The sequence below is a fragment of the Ptiloglossa arizonensis genome, chromosome 12, assembly GCF_051014685.1.
Source record: "Ptiloglossa arizonensis isolate GNS036 chromosome 12, iyPtiAriz1_principal, whole genome shotgun sequence".
Classification (NCBI taxonomy): Eukaryota; Metazoa; Arthropoda; class Insecta; order Hymenoptera; family Colletidae; genus Ptiloglossa; species Ptiloglossa arizonensis.
This window is the reverse complement of record NC_135059.1, coordinates 7,662,225-7,680,587: the sequence shown is the minus strand read 5'-3', so window position 1 is coordinate 7,680,587 and position 18,363 is coordinate 7,662,225. Positions and strand designations below refer to the sequence as shown.

The window sequence follows — 18,363 nt, the reverse complement described above, 5'->3', positions numbered from 1 at the left end:
TTCCATCGTGTCTTGACTTGCTTAATCTTTGTCGTTTTTCAATTTGTTTCTCTTAGCTAGGTATATCAGAACCTAGGAACATCGAGGGATCGAAGAACGAAGAACGAAAAACGAAGAACGAAGAACGAAGAACGAAGAACGAAGAACGAAGAACGAAGAACGAAGAACGAAGAACGAAGAACGAAGAACGAAGAACGAAGAACGAAGAACGAAAAACGAAGAACGAAGAACGAAGAACGAAGAGGACTCCGACATCACATCCACCGTGGGACCTTCGATTTAGTTTTAAACCTAGACTAAGTTAGTTTTAAGGCCACCATGTACGAACATCTGTGCTCTGCCGAGCAATTATCCAATCTTTAGCTTATTTTTGCTAGCTTCCTCGTTTCTCAGTCCGGCCACCTCTGCTTGTTGCATAAGCAAGTGACCGGCCGTGTAGCTGGACCGAACAGTCGATCGCCGTCTCTTCCGGTGCGTCTGCTTCCAGAGAGGGCATGTTGCGAACGCAGGAGCAGGCATCTTTGCCGGTCCCTGTGGAAGCCTCCAAAATAAGACCCTCTCGTCGTAAAGATGGAGAAACGGGGCACTCCTCTAGGGGAGTGGTAGGCGTCGCTCGTTTTCTCTGGAATCGGACCCACCGAGGGGAAACGGGACCGACCTAGTAGGATCAACTACACGGTTCGTGTCGCGTCTTTCCCAATTTTGCCTCGTTTTGTTCGTCGATCTAATTGCTCGGCAGAACTAAACCAGGAGATCGAAGGAACATTGATTCCTTCCATCTCTGCGGTTTAGTAATTTCGTTTGTACCGCGCATCGAGGGAGATCGATGGAACATTGATTCCATCTATCTCTCTCCGGGTCTCCTCTCGCAGCAACCTCCACGCGGTGAGACCTGGTAATCGGTATTGCTCGCGACGAAAAATAATTCTTCGTCGCGGGTAGTACCGAGCTAATAGCTGCGAATTTCGAACAGTTTCTTAAGAATGTTGGGTTGTTCGGAATAGTCATTTCGTCATTTTGAAACACGATTCTTTAGACTCTATAAATGTTTATGCGCTCTAAAATAAATCGTGTTTCATTTTCACCAGAAAAGACGAAATGTTTTTCCGAACAACTCGATATTATAAAAATAAATAGAAATCTATGAAATGGAATAACTTGCTGTTGTGCATAGAAACTTGAATATGTCAACGAAACGAAAGAACGCGTTTGTATCACCAATGTATCGATTTATTTCAATAAATTGATTGTAGTAATACCGAAAGCTATTTCTTTTTCCCTTGTTCGCTTCTATTTCCTAAACCCAATCCTGTGGTATCGTTAAAAATATTCCGCGGGTTGTTGATACGATTAAGTAATTCGCAAAAACGAAAAATAAACGACTTTACGGTTCTATACGTATTTCAAAGTTAACGCGAAACGCGACAATTGCGGACGAATCTTTCGATTCTCGAGGTTCGATAAGATATCGCCTGTTGTACTGTTCAACCCCTTCGCTCTTCGTTTCGCTCGTGGAGAGAAATGCAGGCCCGAAAGGATCGATCCAGTTTCGTCGAAAACTAGATCGGAGGATTTTGACGGAATTGTAAATAATAATCCATCGAGTATTACACACACTGGCGTTTGTAATGCATTGCTGTACTTTTATTACGTTTGGCCATGCGTACCATAAGTGAATCGCTCGACACAAATGTTTTTCTCTACCTCTCTCACTCTCTCTCTCTCTCTCTCTCTCTCTCTCTCTCTCTCTCTCTTACCGCACGCTTCGCTCGCTGAATAATAAAAAGTACGTCTTAGCAATAACAATAATTTTCCGTTTATAAAATAACGCTACCCTATGTACATGCCTGGCGTTCGTATCAGTGTGCCCAGGTGACTCAACAGAACGTTCTAATAACTAGCACTGACAAGTGAAACTCGAATTACCCGGTGATCGGTGAGTCGAACGGATTCTCGCACGGCCGACCGACCGATCGATCGAGTAATCTACAAATTAGGTTGCCGCCGATTCGCCGATCACGGAATTAAAACTTCGAAAGCAGTAGCGGTGCAACGATTTAAAAGGAATAAAATTTAAAAGAAAAAAAAGAAAAAGCGTCGTTTCGCCACGCTGTTTAAAAAAAAAGAAAAAATAAACTAATAACAATAAACAAAAGCACGGAATCGAGAAACGAAACAAGGAACCCGGGAGACAGCTTTGATAAAATCGCTAAAAAGAATCGGGGGAATAAAAATTACGTTTTTAAAAAGAAATCGCGAAGCTGCGTTGGAACGGATTCGAAACGTCTGTTTTTGTCCATCGGGGGACAAGATGGGCCCCCCAACCCCCACCCCAACTCTGTCAGAAGTCCAATTTTCTTCCATCGTTGAGTTTTCTTTTGGCACCGGTCGAAGATCGACTCGTCTCCCCCTCTGCGGCGACGAGGAAATGCATTCGACTTCCGGTTCGATCGCGGACCTCTCGGTTAAAAGTTCATCGCAACAATAATCATAATCATAATAATAATAATAAAGTTCTATTATCGTGCGCGTCCAGCGACGATTTCGCGGGCACGAATCGTCTCCCGATTTGCGGAATTCCAAAAATACGGTCATCGCTCTCTCCCCCTCCCCCGTTCCTCCCTCTCTCCCTTTTTCGTAAATGTTCCAAAAGGTACGTTAAATTCAATTGCACGGTGTGTTCTCTTCGTTTTCCTTTTCTTCTCGTTTTTGTACGACGTGTGAGAAAAAATTACGGTTCGCCGAACGCGAAGATTTCAGCGAGCAACCCTCTGTTCGATTACGCGAAAATACCTCGAAGCTCTCCGAGCAAACGTACGATCGTTTTCGCGAGTCGGTAGCAACGAAAGAAGAAAAAGAAAGAAAGGAAAAAGTTACGCGAACGAAACGCAAAAATTAAAAAAACAAAAAAAAGAGAACGTACATACGTCGTCCAAGAGTCCGAACGAAAGCGCGGATAGATTTCGTCGCGTCTCTACGATATCATCTCGAACGAAGCCCGCTTTTGCTTCCTTTATTTCTGGTCAACGAGGAGTACACCTCGATCGGGCGAAAAACTATTGCTAAAATTCCCATACGTTGTTAATTCAACGGTTGACCTATGCTATCATGTATATACAGCATGGCAGTGATTACACACTCTACAATTTTCCTTGCCATACAATACACATGCTACGAACAATTTTTAATTTTTCTTTCTCCCCGCAACGTTGAAGCAGCTGCTTTTGGTAATTTCTGCCTGCGAACGATCGTGTTCGCACGCCCGTCATCTTCGACGCTGTCGATTTTCTTCTTTCGAACCGCGCGCCATCTTCAGGCTGCGATGGTACCGTCGCGCGACAACCTGTGGACGCGGGTATACGGTGTAACGTGCTCGTCGGCCTACCCTACGCAACTCTTGTCGTGCTTCGTTTAAACGTTTTCCGTCGTATCTCGTTAGAAAGACAATCGAATCGTCCGACAGATCACAAAATTGCGCCTTCAATGTCTACGCGTTCCCGAACGATCACCGTATTCGTCCTGGTCTCGATCGAGACGAGTTCGACGAGGGAAACGCACGGAATGTCGCTCGAATTTTCTTCGTTTCTGATCGTTCGTTCGCACGTTCGCGGGAACGTTGCTCGAAAATTGACGATCAATCGGATTCGCTAACTCGAAGCAACGTTGTACACGACTTTGGACCGGTGTCGTCACGAGCGTCGAAACGACCAACGTACGTTTCTTTTTTTTCTTTCTTCGTGGACGAAGAGACGTGAGAGATCCAGAAACGTTCGTCGTGTCGACGCTTGTACGACATCGATGAAATTCGCTCGATGGTTCCGTCGACAAGACGCGAGTCGACACTCGTAGCGTTCCACGCGCGAACACTCGTCGTGAAAAGAGTGTCTCGTTTTCGAATCGCGGCGATCTCCGAGACGCTCTATGGTTTCGGCAAATGTTACGCGAAACCCCCGTAGAAAAATAAAGGAAACGAACCATGGTTCGATACGGAGACAATTATTATTATTATTATTATTATTATTATTATTATTAATATTATTATTATTATTAATACGAGCGCACTTGCGTGTCTGCGAAAGGTGTATGTAATTTTTACGATTAGTAATTAATTACGTTCGGTTACATTCCTCGGTACGACATTAGTAGAGTTATTAATTAATTAATTAATTAAAACCTAGGACATATTCGCTACTCAAATAGATACTTTATAATAATTAAACTCTTTATAGTCTATCAAAATATTCATCACAGTGCTACGGACACAAAATTGTGTTCTGTTTATACGTGTAAATAATGATTTTCATTTTTTTTTTCTTTTTTTTTCCTTTTTTTCGTTTTTCTCATCTTTTCTTTTTCTTCACCTTCGTGGAGGAAAAGTCGCGTAATCCAGCCACTCGTTGATCGCAAACTACATACGTGCCACGCGCGGTGGTGTCGCTCAATTATTATTATTTATTATTATTATTATTTTTATTATTTTTTATCATTATTATTATTATTATTACTATTACTATTATTTCCTTTCGTTTTCTCGTAGTACTCACTTTTTTTTATATTTTTTTTTAATAAAATAAACGACGTCTTTGATCGTCTTTCGCTTTTTTCCTCTGAAAAATATCAACGAATCGATAAATGGCATCTATTTAAATTACATTTTTAAACGATTTTCTAGATCACATTTTTCTCTTTTTTTTTTTTTTTGTTTGTCTCATCTTCTTTTGTACAATTGTTCGAGGATGACCGTTTCAGTGTCAACGAGAGACCCGATTCTTGACGTTTTCTATGCTCGTATCACTTAATCGTTTTCTTTCTTCTTCGTGATCTTCGTTTCTCCATTGTAATTTTTTTTTTTGTCCTTTACATTTTTCATTTTTTTAAACGTAGAGTGCTACACACACATACACACGCACGCGTACGCGCACACGCACGCACGCACGCACGCACGCACGCACACCCACACGCATACACACGACATTATCATCCCGTTTAGAAAATTCTTATTTCACTTTACACGTGACTTATATTTACAACGATAAATCGAGAAGATGGCCTTCCAAGGAGATCTTCCGGCTCGCGAACAGATCCGCGCGATCCCGAGTGCGGCGCGATAATTCCAAACATTCGAAAAAGAAGAACGCAACAATGAAACGCGATCACGTCGATCGACGAAATTATTGTAACTTCAACGCGAACGATTCGCCGCGAGAACCAATCCCGATCTCGAGAATTTCTCATTCCGGCCACCGACACGGAAGAAATTCTCGCGAGCCGACGAACACAACCGTCGCGCGTGTGCATTCGTCGTTATAAATAAACTTACCGCAAAAACGAAAAAAAAAGAAAAAAAAATAGAAGAAAAAAAAACAGAGAAAAAACAGAACAAAAAGAACGAATAAATGGAAGCTAAACGGTGAGAGACAAGCGGGCTCGTGTACGAAAACGGCTCTCGATGTTCCCCATAGCGCGTCTTTCTCCTTTCTCGACATTTCTCCCGAGGAAACAGCTTTTCCTTTTCTTTCTCTTTATTCCCTCTACCAAAAGAATCCCTCGAATCATCCGACCGCGGAATCTCCCTCGTGACAATCTCCCAAAACGTATCCACCCGCCAACGGTTTTCCACAGCTCGTCCTCTTTGCGAAAAAATGGTAATACCGCTGCTTCGAAAATCGTTTTCCCAACCCCCCTTTCATTTTCCACGAACCCTTCCCGGGAGGGACCGTTCTCCAAGAGTTTTCTCCAAAACAGACCCGTTTTCCAAGAGCTTTCGCCAAAAGAGACCGTTTTCCCCGAGCTTTCTTCAAAACAGACCCGTTTTCCCCGAGCTTTCTCGAGAAGAGATCGTTTTCCACGAGCTATATCCAAAACGGACTCGTTTTCCACAATCTTTCTCGAGAAGAGATCGTTCTCGACTAGCTTTCTCCAAAACGATCCATTTTCCAGGAGTTTACTCCAAAAGAGACCGTTTTCCAAGAGCCGTCTGCAGGAGAGACCGTTCTCCACGGGCTTTCTCCAAGAGAAACTGTTTTCCAAGAACCAGCTCAAGAAGAGAACGTTTCCCACGAGCTTTATCCAAAACGGATCCGTTTTCCCCGAGCTTTCTCAAGAAGAGAACGTTTTCCACGAGCTTTATCCAAAACGGACTCGTTTCCCCCGAGCTTTCTCCAAAACAAACCGTTTCCCCCGAGTTTTCTCAAGAAGAGACCGTTTTCCACGAGCTTTATCCAAAACAGACCCGTTTTCCCCGAGCTTTCTCGAGAAGAGACCGTTTTCCACGAGCCTTCTCCACAAACCGAACCGTTTCCCCCCGAGCTTTCTCCAAAACAGCAGACCGGTTTTCCCTGAGCTTTCTCCCGGAGAAACCGTTTTCCCACGAGCTTTCTCCAGAGACGTCCATTATCAAGGAGCCTCCGCGATAAAAGACCGTTTCCCACGAGCTTTCTCCGGGAGAGACCACCGTTTCTTACGCGTGAACTCGGCTCCTATCTCGAAGCTTCCCTTTTCCGAAACGGAGCGAAACTGGAATCGTTGTTAGATTCCTCGTCGTGGTGTCGTCCGTTTTCTTCTTCGTCGCGGACAGATCGTCGTGCGAAAAGCTTCGAGAGAGCTCTCCGGGTGGTGTCCTACTCGCCCCCTACGGCTGAGCTTTCTTTCGAAATGGTAAATTGGCTGTGAAATTTTTCATCGACCGCGCGACGACCGTTGGTCGTTCACGAGGATGACGACGCTTCGGTCGTCGATGTATCGATGAAACCGTTCGTCGATCAAACCTCCACGCACAGGGGGCTGGGCGAGCGGAGCGATTGGCAGCAACCCCACGGAAAGAGCCACGCGGCTCAGCACCTTGGCGAAAATTTCGGATTCGTGGGACCGTGGATGTAGCTCCGGAGTTCCTTCGGCGGCTCTGAACCGAAGTCCGACGCCGTGTCGACGTCGGACTTGCGGCAGATGATCATACGAATGTCCGTGTGCAAGTAAATCCGGCCCGACTTGCCGGACATAAATCTGAAACGAAGACGAGCGTACTTTAATGACACCGCGCGCTAACGAAACAGCCTCCCTCTGCTCACGCGTGTACCGTCACGGGGCGAAATTCTCAACAGGGGATGTTACGGTTCGAGTGTACAGTCGTGTCCCGCGACAACGTGTCGTAGATATCCACGCGGATCGAAATTCATTTGCAAAAGCTTCGAAAATTGATATTTACTTCGATGAACCCGGTCACCCACGTCGATAGATATCTATTTCCGAAAATAGCTTCTCTCTATGAATATAAATCTATTTGCCAAAGCTTCCCTCCGTGAATACGAATTTACTTGAAAAAGCTTCTCTCTGCGAATATAAATTTATTTGAGGAAGCTTCTCTCTGTGAATGTAAATCTATTTGCGAAACCTTCTATCCGGGGATCGAAATTTATTCGCGAAAGCTTCTCGTTAATTGATCAATCGATTTTGTTGTAAAAATCTAGTCTCCAAGCAAGATGCTTTCTATCTTCGTTTCGTTTTCCAAAATGGAGAATATACAATTTAATTGTTTCATTTTCACCACAAAAAAAAAACGAAATAACTTTCCAAACAATCTAATACTTTGGAACGGAATCTTTTAATGGTTTTTTGAAAGCTTCACAATTTTTCTCGCGGAAAAGTATTCGATACGAGTTATCGTTTGGAGAAAATAATTGGTAAAATTGATTTTTTCAAGCTAAATCACCGGAACACGCCCTTGCCGTTTACGGTATTCATTTCGGAAAGCTTTGTTCTCTTCGACGAGACGAATTTGAGAAAATTGAACGCGACGCGTGCTCGCGAAGACCGTACACGTTTAGATTATCGCAATCTCCCCTTCGTTCTGTATCAACTTTCGAAGATATCGTCGTCACGCTCTTGCCGGGACAGACTGTAAACATTTTGAGCTACGATCGAGCCCCATTTGCATCCAGAAGCAGAATTAGTTATATCGCTAAGCGAGGAGTAATTCGCAAACTACGGTTCGCTTAAAAATTATTCCCATCGACGTTGATATTCGGTTCCTCGATCGTATAAAAATTATCCAAACTCGTTGTACACGGAGTATATACTTTCAGTATTGTACTTTCTCGATGCAGATGGGTCGAAAGACGAACAATATTCGATGGACATTACGATTATTTCACCACGATGAAAGCCTCGAACTGGATCTTACGCTACGTAACGTAACAAATCAGGGAAAATTACAAATAATTTCGACCTTTCTGTGTAATTATTAGCGAGAAAATCACGATCGAACGGTGACACTTTCGTTAACAAATTATCGATAATAAAAAAAAAAGGTTCATCGCTGGTATCGTTTCGTCGACATTTATTGGGCTGTTCGTGAAGTCATTTCGTTTTCCAGAATGGAGAATATATAATTTAATAGAATGTTTATACATTCTAAAGAAATCGTTCTTTATTTCCAGCAAAAAAAAAAACGAAATGACTTTCCGAACAACTATAATACCCACAATATCTCGTTGATCGATTCTTCTCGCCAACCGTGGACACCGGTTTCACATTTATCGCGTACCAGGTGTAATCTCCAAAATTTTCAACGAAAGAACACGATCCACGGGGTAAAGTTTTCAAAACGCGATTTGTTACGTAACGCAGCACGGATCCCAACCGAACCGATAAACAATCGCACGGAGTTCTCGTTAATTGTACGCGTTGAAATTCCTCCCGTGTTTCGGTTCCGAGGGATCAGCAGCCGCGCGAGGATCGGAGAAAATGAACAAAGCTCCGTGGAGTTGGGACAGGGTGGTTCAGTCGCGCGATCATCAGCGCCGAAAATGGACGACGAACAAAGCGCAAGGTAGCAAACATTGTCACAAAAAGGAGGAACCAATAATGAGTCGTGGTTTCCGGGCGCGAATCGTGTCCATTGCGTGGCAACGCTCGAGTTTCCACGATTCTTCGTCGTACCTCGTTTAGGTGTCTCGCGTTTCAGCTTTCGAAGCGGTGTCGCGAAGATTCGCGAGCGAAAACCACGACCGTTGCTGGGAACACTGGTCGTGAAAGCTTTAAAATTTTAATCGACCAGGGGAGGGTGAGTACCACCATCTCCTCTACGCCACCCCCATCGGTCGCGGATTGATTAAAATTTCAAAGTTCGCAGAACGGACAAAATTCGACGTTTCTAGAGGAAACAGAGAATGTACGCACCTAAGATGAACGAGGTAGCGTAGCGTTTTGTCCCGCAGTGTTCTCTGACGTAAAAAAGTATGAGATCGTGGCGGCATATCAGAAAGATCGTATAGTACTACGAACATCTTAACGACTGTACCCAAAGGATTGAGAAGCGTTACTTGAATAGTACCGCTTCTTGGTACTTGGTAGCCCTTTTTGCCCAAATTAATATGTGCCTATGCAAAAGTAACAGGATTCGTTCAGATCAATGTCCTGGTTACGTTCCGGGATCACCGGTTCTCAACCTCCGTGGCACGGGGACCAACGTTGGGCAAGTTTCGCGGTTGGTCCAGGAAACAAAACAACTCGACTTTCGATACTTGACGTGATGTTGTTTACTCTCTACGAAGGAAATGAGAAAACGATGTATCGCGCGAAACAAAGATACCCGTTTCCATTCTAAATGATTTCGTTGCCTTAACGAGTCGAGGATCAATCGCGCAAACGTCTTCGAACAGATACTTGCCTCCATAGCGGACAAGGGGATTGAGAACCGCCGATCCGGAAGATAATTTAACGCAAAAAAAAAAAAAAGAAAAATCTCCTTCAAAATCAGGTGAACAGAAAACAGGATAAATTGCCAATTCGTTAACCACTAGATATTGAAAGTAAACGAAAAAAAAGAAAAAAAAAAGAAAAAAAGAGTAAAAATAAAAATAAAAAGACAAAGAAAAACAAATAGAGACGAAAGTAGGCTGACACGGTCGCATACGTACGAGATAGGGCGTGGAAACTTTGTCATTGTCACCGAGCGTATAGAAGAACACAGTGACCGGAAGCTTTCGATGTTTCGGACAGAAGGAACCGCTCGCTCCGAGCTCGGCCGTGAACCCGTGAACGGTCGAAACTGGTTCGAGTCTACCGTTCAACGCCGACTCCTCGAAGCTGCCGAGAAGCGCGTGGCTCTGTGGTCTGCTACGAGACGTGGACCTCCTCTTCGGCGTCTCCTCGCCCTCACCGACGTTCTCGGTCTCCCTGTCGGTTTCCTCCAACGACACAGCGCCTGGACTCGGCGGAGTGTTCAGCTCGAACAACGCGCTAGAACAAGGAAACCTCGTCTCGTGAGACTCGGCGGGCCATTGCGGAAAGTCACGGTAACTCTTCCACGATTCTCGATCGTTACGTACGAGTGTGAAACCGAGACGATATTTCGTATAAGTTACCGCGTGAACTCTCTTTGTGGGACAAGTACGCGCTATAGAGTATTCGATCGCTCGATTCGACGAAAGATTTATTTTTATAACGGAACGTACCGATCGTCGTAATGAAACAAAGTTACGCACGAGTGTGGAACCGATACGTAACGATAAATAAATATATATATTAAACTCGGGGCTTCTTCGGTCACTGTTACCAATTAATGGAAAATCTACGTCTCGGTCTACTAAAATGTTAACGAATACATCTGTATGCAAATATATGCATCGTGTTTACCGTGACTCGCGTATTCTGGAACCAGTCGATGAGTACACAATTGTAGGTTGCACAACTTTCCATTTGCTGCAAGTATCAGAGTTTTCCTTGACGATAACTATAATCGAACTCTTAACGAACGTACGCGCAACGAGCGATCGAATGCTTCCTGATTACGGTGGTGTACACTTTTCAAGAACAATTTTCATTTCAAATGTATTGGGTCGTTCGGAAAGTCGTTTCGTTCTTTTTCGTGAAAATGAAACGATTCTTTCAGGGTGTACAAACATTTTGCTAAATTACATATTCTCCATTTTGGAGAACGAAATTACTTTCCGAACGACCCAATATATATCGATTCAATTTCACTCCATGGTCCAGTCGTGACCAACGCCTGTATCAACGTGTCGACAACACCGAGATACTCGTCCCTCGCAGGAATCGACGATTCCAAAATGTTCACAACAACCTAACGTTAAAATATATAAAAAAAAAAGCCCAATAACACCGATCCGGAAAACTCGCGTACCTTCTCTTGGAGGAGACGGAATTCAAGGTGCTGTCGTAATCGAAGCAACAGCTGCCTCTTCTCAACGGTGCTGGACTGGAAGTCAACGGGAGGCCTGTTCTGCTATGGAACACCATGGACGCGGCGTTCTCGAGAGATCGACGGAAACGTTCCTGCTCGATGGCGGTCGGCACCATCTTGTCCAGTGTCTCGTCCTCTTCGGTAACCGTGTTGTCCTTGACGTAACCGTTGCTTCGAGGCTTGACGGACGCGTAACCGTTGCCCTTACCACCGAGATTGATCGTTGGATCCTTGGCGAGTATCTTGGTGACCGTTTCCTCGTCCTCCTCTTGATCTTCCTCGTCGTCGTCTTCGTCGTCGTGCTTCGTCGCCCCTACCACCTCGTTTGTACTGTGCAGTCTGTTGGGCCATTTGGCTGTCTCGGGATTATCGTAACCGCGGCTGGTGCCCTCCTCCTTGTGATTTGTACTATAGGTTCTTGAGTTTTGATGTGCGCCATTTGTACTAAGCTCCGACGTATCGGTGGACGCCTCGCGCTTCTCCGTATCGGCGACGAAGTTCGAGAAGTCTATCCTCCTCTTCGCCTTGCTGTCCCTCGAGTTCTTTGGATCGTTCGGGCTGGGCTGTACGACGTTGTTGTACGAGAACGAACGTTGCACGGGCTGCTGTTGCTGCTGATGACCCGTGACACCGTCCTGGAGAACGTCCTCGCTGTTCGTGCCCGCCCTCTTCTCCTGTTCCTTCTTGAATAGCTGCCGGAACCGATTGAACCTCTTGTTCAACGCCACGTGCAACGATTTCTCGTCCTCCAATGGCACGATGGTGGTCCTCTGCTCCGTAGCCGTTTTCTCGCAATCGTTGGTCTCCGTTTCGCCGACGGACGCTGGCAAGACGGACCTAGGCTTGGTCCCACTGGACACCTCCGTGTGATTTCTCCGTTCCTTGCTGGTGCGCAGTATAGCGCCCAGTAGTATATCGGCTTTGTTCGAGACGTTCTGCAAGCATACCATCGGCTCGTTGCCACGTTTCTCGGCGTTGTTGCACTTGATCGCTTGAAGATCATCGCTCGAACCACCGCCGTCGAGTTTCTCGCGTTTTCGCGACGGATCGTAGATGTTCTTGTTGCCGTAGATCTCGTTGAAGTTGGCCTTCTCCAGAGCCTGTTGATCGTTCTTCCTGCAAAGCTTGTGGCTGCAACCCTCGCAGAACTTGCCGCGGTTCACGATGTTGTTCGTCGAGCACTCGCTGTTCTCCAGATTGACGTACTTCCGATCGGTAGGTTCCTCGACGGACTTCTCCGATCTCTCCCGTCTCCTGGAGGTCTTCACGCTGGTCCTCTTCCGTCCCGACGGTGTCCTGGCCCTCAACACGGCCAACACCTCGTCGAACTCGCGTTGACTCAGCTCCAGGTTGCAGTTCTTGAACTTCACCTCGTTCCCGTGTTGTTCCTGGCTCTTCAGATTCGTCGACTTCACCTTGTTCTCCACGTAGCCGTTGTTGGGCGCGACACCCAACACCCTGCCCGGAACCTTGCTGAACCATTCCAAGAAACCACCCTCCTCTTTCGGTTTCTCCTTGTCCTCGGGGAACGAGAGCTTCGACATCAACTGGCTGAGATCCTTGCTGCCCGGTCTTGCCCTGTTGTTCGCGGCTGCGTCCATACCGGACGATTCGAGAGCCTCCAGTCCCGGTGACACACCACCGATACCCGTCAACTTGTTCGTGGGTTTCGCGCAACTCTGGTGCACGATGCACGCCGAGTTCAACGACTCCTGCTTCAACCGGTTGTTCGTCGAGGGGCCTGGATTTGACTCGTGGAAGGGACTCGGTTGCCTGAACGGATTTATCGCGAGACTCGTGTCCTTGGTAACCGACGGTTTGCAGTTTCTCTCCGGATCGTTCAAGTAACCGTCCTTGTTCCCGCGCAGGCTCTGGAACGTGCATTTCCCGTTCGCGGTGCTGTTGTTCCACGACTCGACGAACGACCACGGCAACGACGAATTGAACGGGATCAGGTTCTCGAACAGACCGTTCTTCTCCGTGGGTTTCGAGCTCTCCGTGTCCTTGGTCCTCTTGCTGCCACTCTGCGCGTCCTTCTCCAGATTGCACTGTTTCTCCTTGACGGTGGCCACGCCGCCGCTCGGTTTCATCTGACCGACCAACTCCGTGTCCTCGATGGTGCGTTTGTAACGTTTCTCGACGTTCCCCTCGCGCTCCTCGATGCTCAGCTGCGCCTTGAAGCAACGCTCCAGGTTGTCCGAGTTCAGATTGTTACGATTCCTCACGCCGTTCTCCTCCAGCTTACACGGTTGGCTCTGCGCAGGCTTCGCGGCCCGATTGTTCGAAATCTCGGCCGTGCACTTCGGGTAGCTCGAGCTCTGGCTCTCCTTCGATTCGTGAACGGTGCTCTCCTGCACAGACGGCAGAGCCATCGGTTGTACTGTCACGTTGGTGTTACCATCGGATGGTCCGCAAGGAAGCGAACGACGTCGTTTCCTCTCGCCGTTCGGTCGCGGGATCGATGGAGACGGTGGCGAGCCATCCTCTTCCTCGCAGCGACAATGATGCTTGCCCGGCTTGTTGCAAGGGGTCTGCAGCCTGTCGTCCACCAAAACTATGCCAGAAAAACAGATTTTGTTTTTTTTTTGACGATAGATCCGAGCTTCTTTGTTCGTCGACGACACGAAACTACCGGTGTCTGTGCTCTTATCGGTCATCGGTTTAACCCTTTGCACTCGAGGCTTCTTTGATACCAGAAACCGATATCTCGAGAAAATTCTTTAAGTGGTAAAATTCATCTGGAATGGTACATTTTTGTACACTTCGCGTATGTGCGTTTACACTCTACGAGAAGTGATATTTCAATTCCAATTTGAATTCCAAATTACCAAGTTTTTCCAGATCGAAAACACTGATTTATGATCTCCTCTCGAGTCCAAAGGGCTAAGTGGTAAAATTACGAGAGGATGTTCGAGGACCTCGCCTGGTCGATTTGCGACCTTAAAATCCCCTAGTAATAAAATACTAGGTGTAGAATACTTTTATTCCACCGTGTCAGTTTTAAGAACTGTCTCCATATTGGCGCGGAATATTCTTTTGGTTTTTTTCTATTCAGTTCCACAACGACTCTCTATTCAAGACCACGCGACACTGTCGTCGTTCACGTCAATTAATATCGCTGTATACTCGTTTCTTCGGACTTTGTATTCTCATGTGTACAAAAACTATACTACCGGATACGCGAGATCCCTGCATATTACAATAAACTGTGTATTATAATCTGAACTTTGCAACGCACAATTCTCGAAAAAATATCCTCCTCTTCGATCCACGGAAACGCGAGAAGGGATAAAAGTTATCGAAACAGCGATACTCGTTCGGCTCTCCGTACGAGGACAACCCCTTGAGAACCGAATCCGGTTTGGATTACGTTCGCGATCCCTGGACCGAACCGGCGTAATTGTATGCAAGTACGTAGTGCGGTATGCGCGTAATTCAAACGTGCAGAATCCTTTGACGTAACGGCAAAATATCGAGGAACGTTGAAGCGGTTGGCAACCCCGTCGCGAGGGTTGTTCGGGATGAGAACACGGGCCAGAGTCTGGACGATTTGGTCGTCGATCGCGCACGAATTGTATCGCGAACGTAACGGTGAAACCCGAGACACCGATGAACATTCGGTAAAAGAAGATAACTGGCGACGAAACGAACATTGCGCGTACGAGAATTCGCGAATCGTTTCACGAATCGTCGAAATATCGCTCCGTTCGTCCGTAATTTCGCTCATTACCGGGTAAAACCAAAGCCTCGGTGTTCTGCGAAGCACTGGGTACCGGTATAGCCTTGGTGGGTGTCAAAGCCCTCGCGACACTCTCCTCGTCCTTCTCTTTGATCGGATGTAGCGGGCAGGTGAGAATCGGGACCTCTTCCATCCTCGGTAGTGCCCACACGGTGACCTAAAATTTACACGAGAAATCCTCTTCAGCTCCATTAAATTGCAGTGACGGTACTCGAACGAGATCGGTGGTAGCCGTTGTGACTCATCTGCCGGTTAAAAGTAGGCATTCGTTAGTGTCCTCGGCCACCAGAATAGAACCGTGGAAGGTACTCCGAATACGTGGACGAGAGAACCACCGTGCGGATTACACGTACGGTCCGAGAGGAACATTGACCTCGGCTTTATACCGCGAGTCGAACGTGTCGTAACGACGAGCGTTCACCGCGAGCCAGCCACGTTGCTTTTGCCAGAGAATCGCTGGATCGATTTAAGAGTGTCCGTCTTCTCCATCGATTCGACGCACAATATCGCGTACATCCGTTCGTACGTGTACACGTGGGTACCACGCACCGTTCGTTAATTACGAATGAGAATCCGTGCTGGTGGAGAGAGATATTAATAAAACGGTGTATCGGTTCGTCGGTGAGAGCCCCCGTGTCGTTTCGATTTCGTTTCCTGACGCGATAATGTGCATTAGTGTACGACTGAGGTGTGGGTGGCTGAGTAGGGGGCCAGGGGGTAGGACGATGGTCGAAATAACGACGAAGAGAAGCGTACGGTACGTAGAGGCGAGTTCCCCTCCTACCTTTATCGAATTTCCATCCCCGTTGCCAGCCAGCGGGAAGGTGTGCTCTACAGGGGTTTCTCGGAACTTCCTCAGATTTTCCTCGTTATACGGCACCACCCTCGTAGCGATGTAGCTCGGCTCGGCGCCGTTGCTCCTCGACCACCAGGCCGCTACCTGACTGAAGTGAAGACGAGACCGGACCGCTTGGTACAGCCCGTAGAAATTCATCGTCTCCGGGCTTCTGGGGGATATCGGTAGAATTCGAGGCGTTTAGAACGGTGATAAACGTTTACGCGTTGCTCGGAGCGCGAAACGATCGATCGTCGCCGTCGTCGTCGTCGTCGACGATAGAGCGCGCGTTATCGCGTTAAACGAGTATCGGGGCTCTCTTCTTCTTCGAGCGACCGATCTCCTCGGGCGGTGTCGGCAACACTCACTTGCTGGGAACAGCGCAGACACACCAGTACTCCAGCAGCATCTCCGACGCGTGTTGCCATGGCGAGATTGATAAGGACGGCACCGTGCAGATCGGGTTCTTGGTCGCAGCTTTGGTCAGACCGCATGGACAGTCGCTGCACAACACCACCTCGATGCACAGAAACGATCCAACCGCGGTGCGATCCGCGATCTCACGGACCAGCACCAGATATCGATCGCACTGGACAAATCGTGTTAAACGAGACACCTTAGTATACTGTTTTTCAAACCGACAGAGATACGTACGAGGGAAATTTTCTTTAACTTATGGAATGACCATCGAACGAGGAAATTTTCTATTATTTTTTAACGAGCGATTGTCTTCTCGATACTGTGCAAATCGTGTTGGACAAACTTCTCATCGAAAGGAACTACTTTCATGGAATTTGTCGCGTTACGAAGATAGGAAACTTATCGCTAAATTTGGAAATCTTTTCTCGTAAAATTTATCGCCAAATTTGGAAATCTTTTCCCACAGATCGCAAGAATAGATTATTTTTTACCAAGTAGTTATCTTCCTCGCACACGTGGTCATTGGTAGGCGCCTGCATGGGCGCTGCGCAGTGTGGGCCCTCTTTGTAACCACGTGGAGGGCCCTGAATCCTCCCTTCGCACACAAGGACTCCAAGGGCTCGGAACACGCTAAGAATGCCACCCCGACCGCCAACCCCATTTGGGCTGGGAATGCCTCCTGTCACCGCACCTAGGCAGTGCATACCTGTAACAAAATTGTGTCCTCGTTAGTCGCGTACACGATTTCTTTCAATACGATCGTAAGTCGTACTCGGAACGAAGTAACATAAAATTACGTAAACTGTGAAACAACCGGACAAGAGTGCGAGTAACCCTTGCGATCGAACGCGTAGACCTCGAACAACGATATCGTATCGTATAAAAATCGAGAAAGAAACGCGAAAAGAAACGTCACTTTAACAGTTGTAGAATTTTATGTTGCTTTTCTAGCGACGATAACTCGCGAACTCGCGAGTCGAAAAATCTTGCTCAATGCTGTTCTATTGGTGTCTACCTATTTGTACTATCCACGAGCATACAGTTTAATATTATTTACTTTGTTTCATCTACTTAGCGAGCGAACAGGTTACCCCACTTATATAGATTGTGCATTGTAAATGAAAGTTACATAGGCAAATGTGTACGTACGATCGCTAGAACTGAACGTACAGTGACTCACACTCAAAGTCCACTATACTTGCCTTTCTATTATTGTTAGTAAAATCTAACGTACGCGCTAAATATTATTGCGATATTTCTGGAACGGTTGTACGAGTTACGTGAAATTTCACAGAGTATCGATAAATTACCAATACGCGCAACGATGCGCGAAAGGTGGTAGTAAAAATCATCTATAATATTTTAGAATCTCCCAATTTCAAATATTTATATATACATTTTCGTTTAATTCGTTCGAAATAAGGTTGTCACACGTGGACTACCGACTCATTTTCCAACCAGGTGCGTTTACACCTTTCTCGCGGAAATTGATATTTTATCAGTCGGGTTTGTTCGCTCGCCAATCGTACATTCTCCTAAAGCTGTACCGGTATTACGAAAAGCTACGATTGCATTCCAACTCAAAATTTGAACTCGTACAAGAAACTCGATACACCGGAATTGGACTTCGATCCATTGTTCGCGTTGCTTCGCGATTTACAGCGATCGACGCTGTTCGCTATTCGTCCAGCCTCGAGTTTTAAATCGTTGCACGATAAATACCGTCCCCGAGAGCACTCTTCGAGTACCGAGTATTGCATTTTTTCGTTCAATCGTGTAATCGTAACAACAGGGATCGGAATCTGGATCGATCGTGAACTATGTTTCATTTTTATACATATATACATGAATATGTACAGTGTATTTAACGAGGACCGATGCACAAGCGAGGGTGGTAGACGATTTTCCGTGCGAGCGAGTGCGAGTTAAAATTAAATGAAATGGTAAAGTGAAACTGTACCGAAGAGAACGAATCTCGGCATGGACACGGATGCATACGCCTGTAAAGAAGTTTGCACGGTACTGGACAGTGTCGGCGTGTGAACGTATTCTAGAAATAGGTGCATTACGCGCGTCATTGGTACTACGAAAGAAAAGTGCAAAAAAAATTTTTTACCCCGCGCAGATTCTTAGCGGGAAAATGTACAAAGGGGACGAACGCGATAA

The 18,363-nt window shown here is 46.4% G+C and overlaps 1 protein-coding gene across 6 annotated transcripts in view; it reads right to left on the bottom strand.

Annotated features, from left to right (window-relative positions):
• Positions 1–4,711: 4,711 nt before the first annotated feature.
• Atos (atos homolog atossa) overlaps positions 4,712–18,363 on the bottom strand; it is an 85,785-nt gene continuing 72,133 nt past the window's right edge. For 3 of the 6 annotated variants that reach the window (XM_076323805.1, XM_076323806.1, XM_076323802.1), the window contains exons 2-9: positions 16,689–16,903; positions 16,146–16,366; positions 15,727–15,949; positions 14,934–15,099; positions 11,144–13,757; positions 9,918–10,239; positions 9,178–9,377; positions 6,700–7,002 (exon numbers count right to left, since the gene is read on the bottom strand). In XM_076323805.1, the coding sequence (XP_076179920.1) occupies positions 6,834–7,002; positions 9,178–9,377; positions 9,918–10,239; positions 11,144–13,757; positions 14,934–15,099; positions 15,727–15,949; positions 16,146–16,366; positions 16,689–16,901 (4,128 nt within the window). In that variant the 5' untranslated portion in view covers positions 16,902–16,903 and the 3' untranslated portion in view covers positions 6,700–6,833. Of the gene's footprint in view, positions 7,003–9,177; positions 9,378–9,917; positions 10,240–11,143; positions 13,758–14,933; positions 15,188–15,726; positions 15,950–16,145; positions 16,367–16,688; positions 16,904–18,363 lie in introns of those variants that run through there. The other 3 variants (XM_076323803.1, XM_076323804.1, XM_076323807.1) reach the window with 3 other exon arrangements.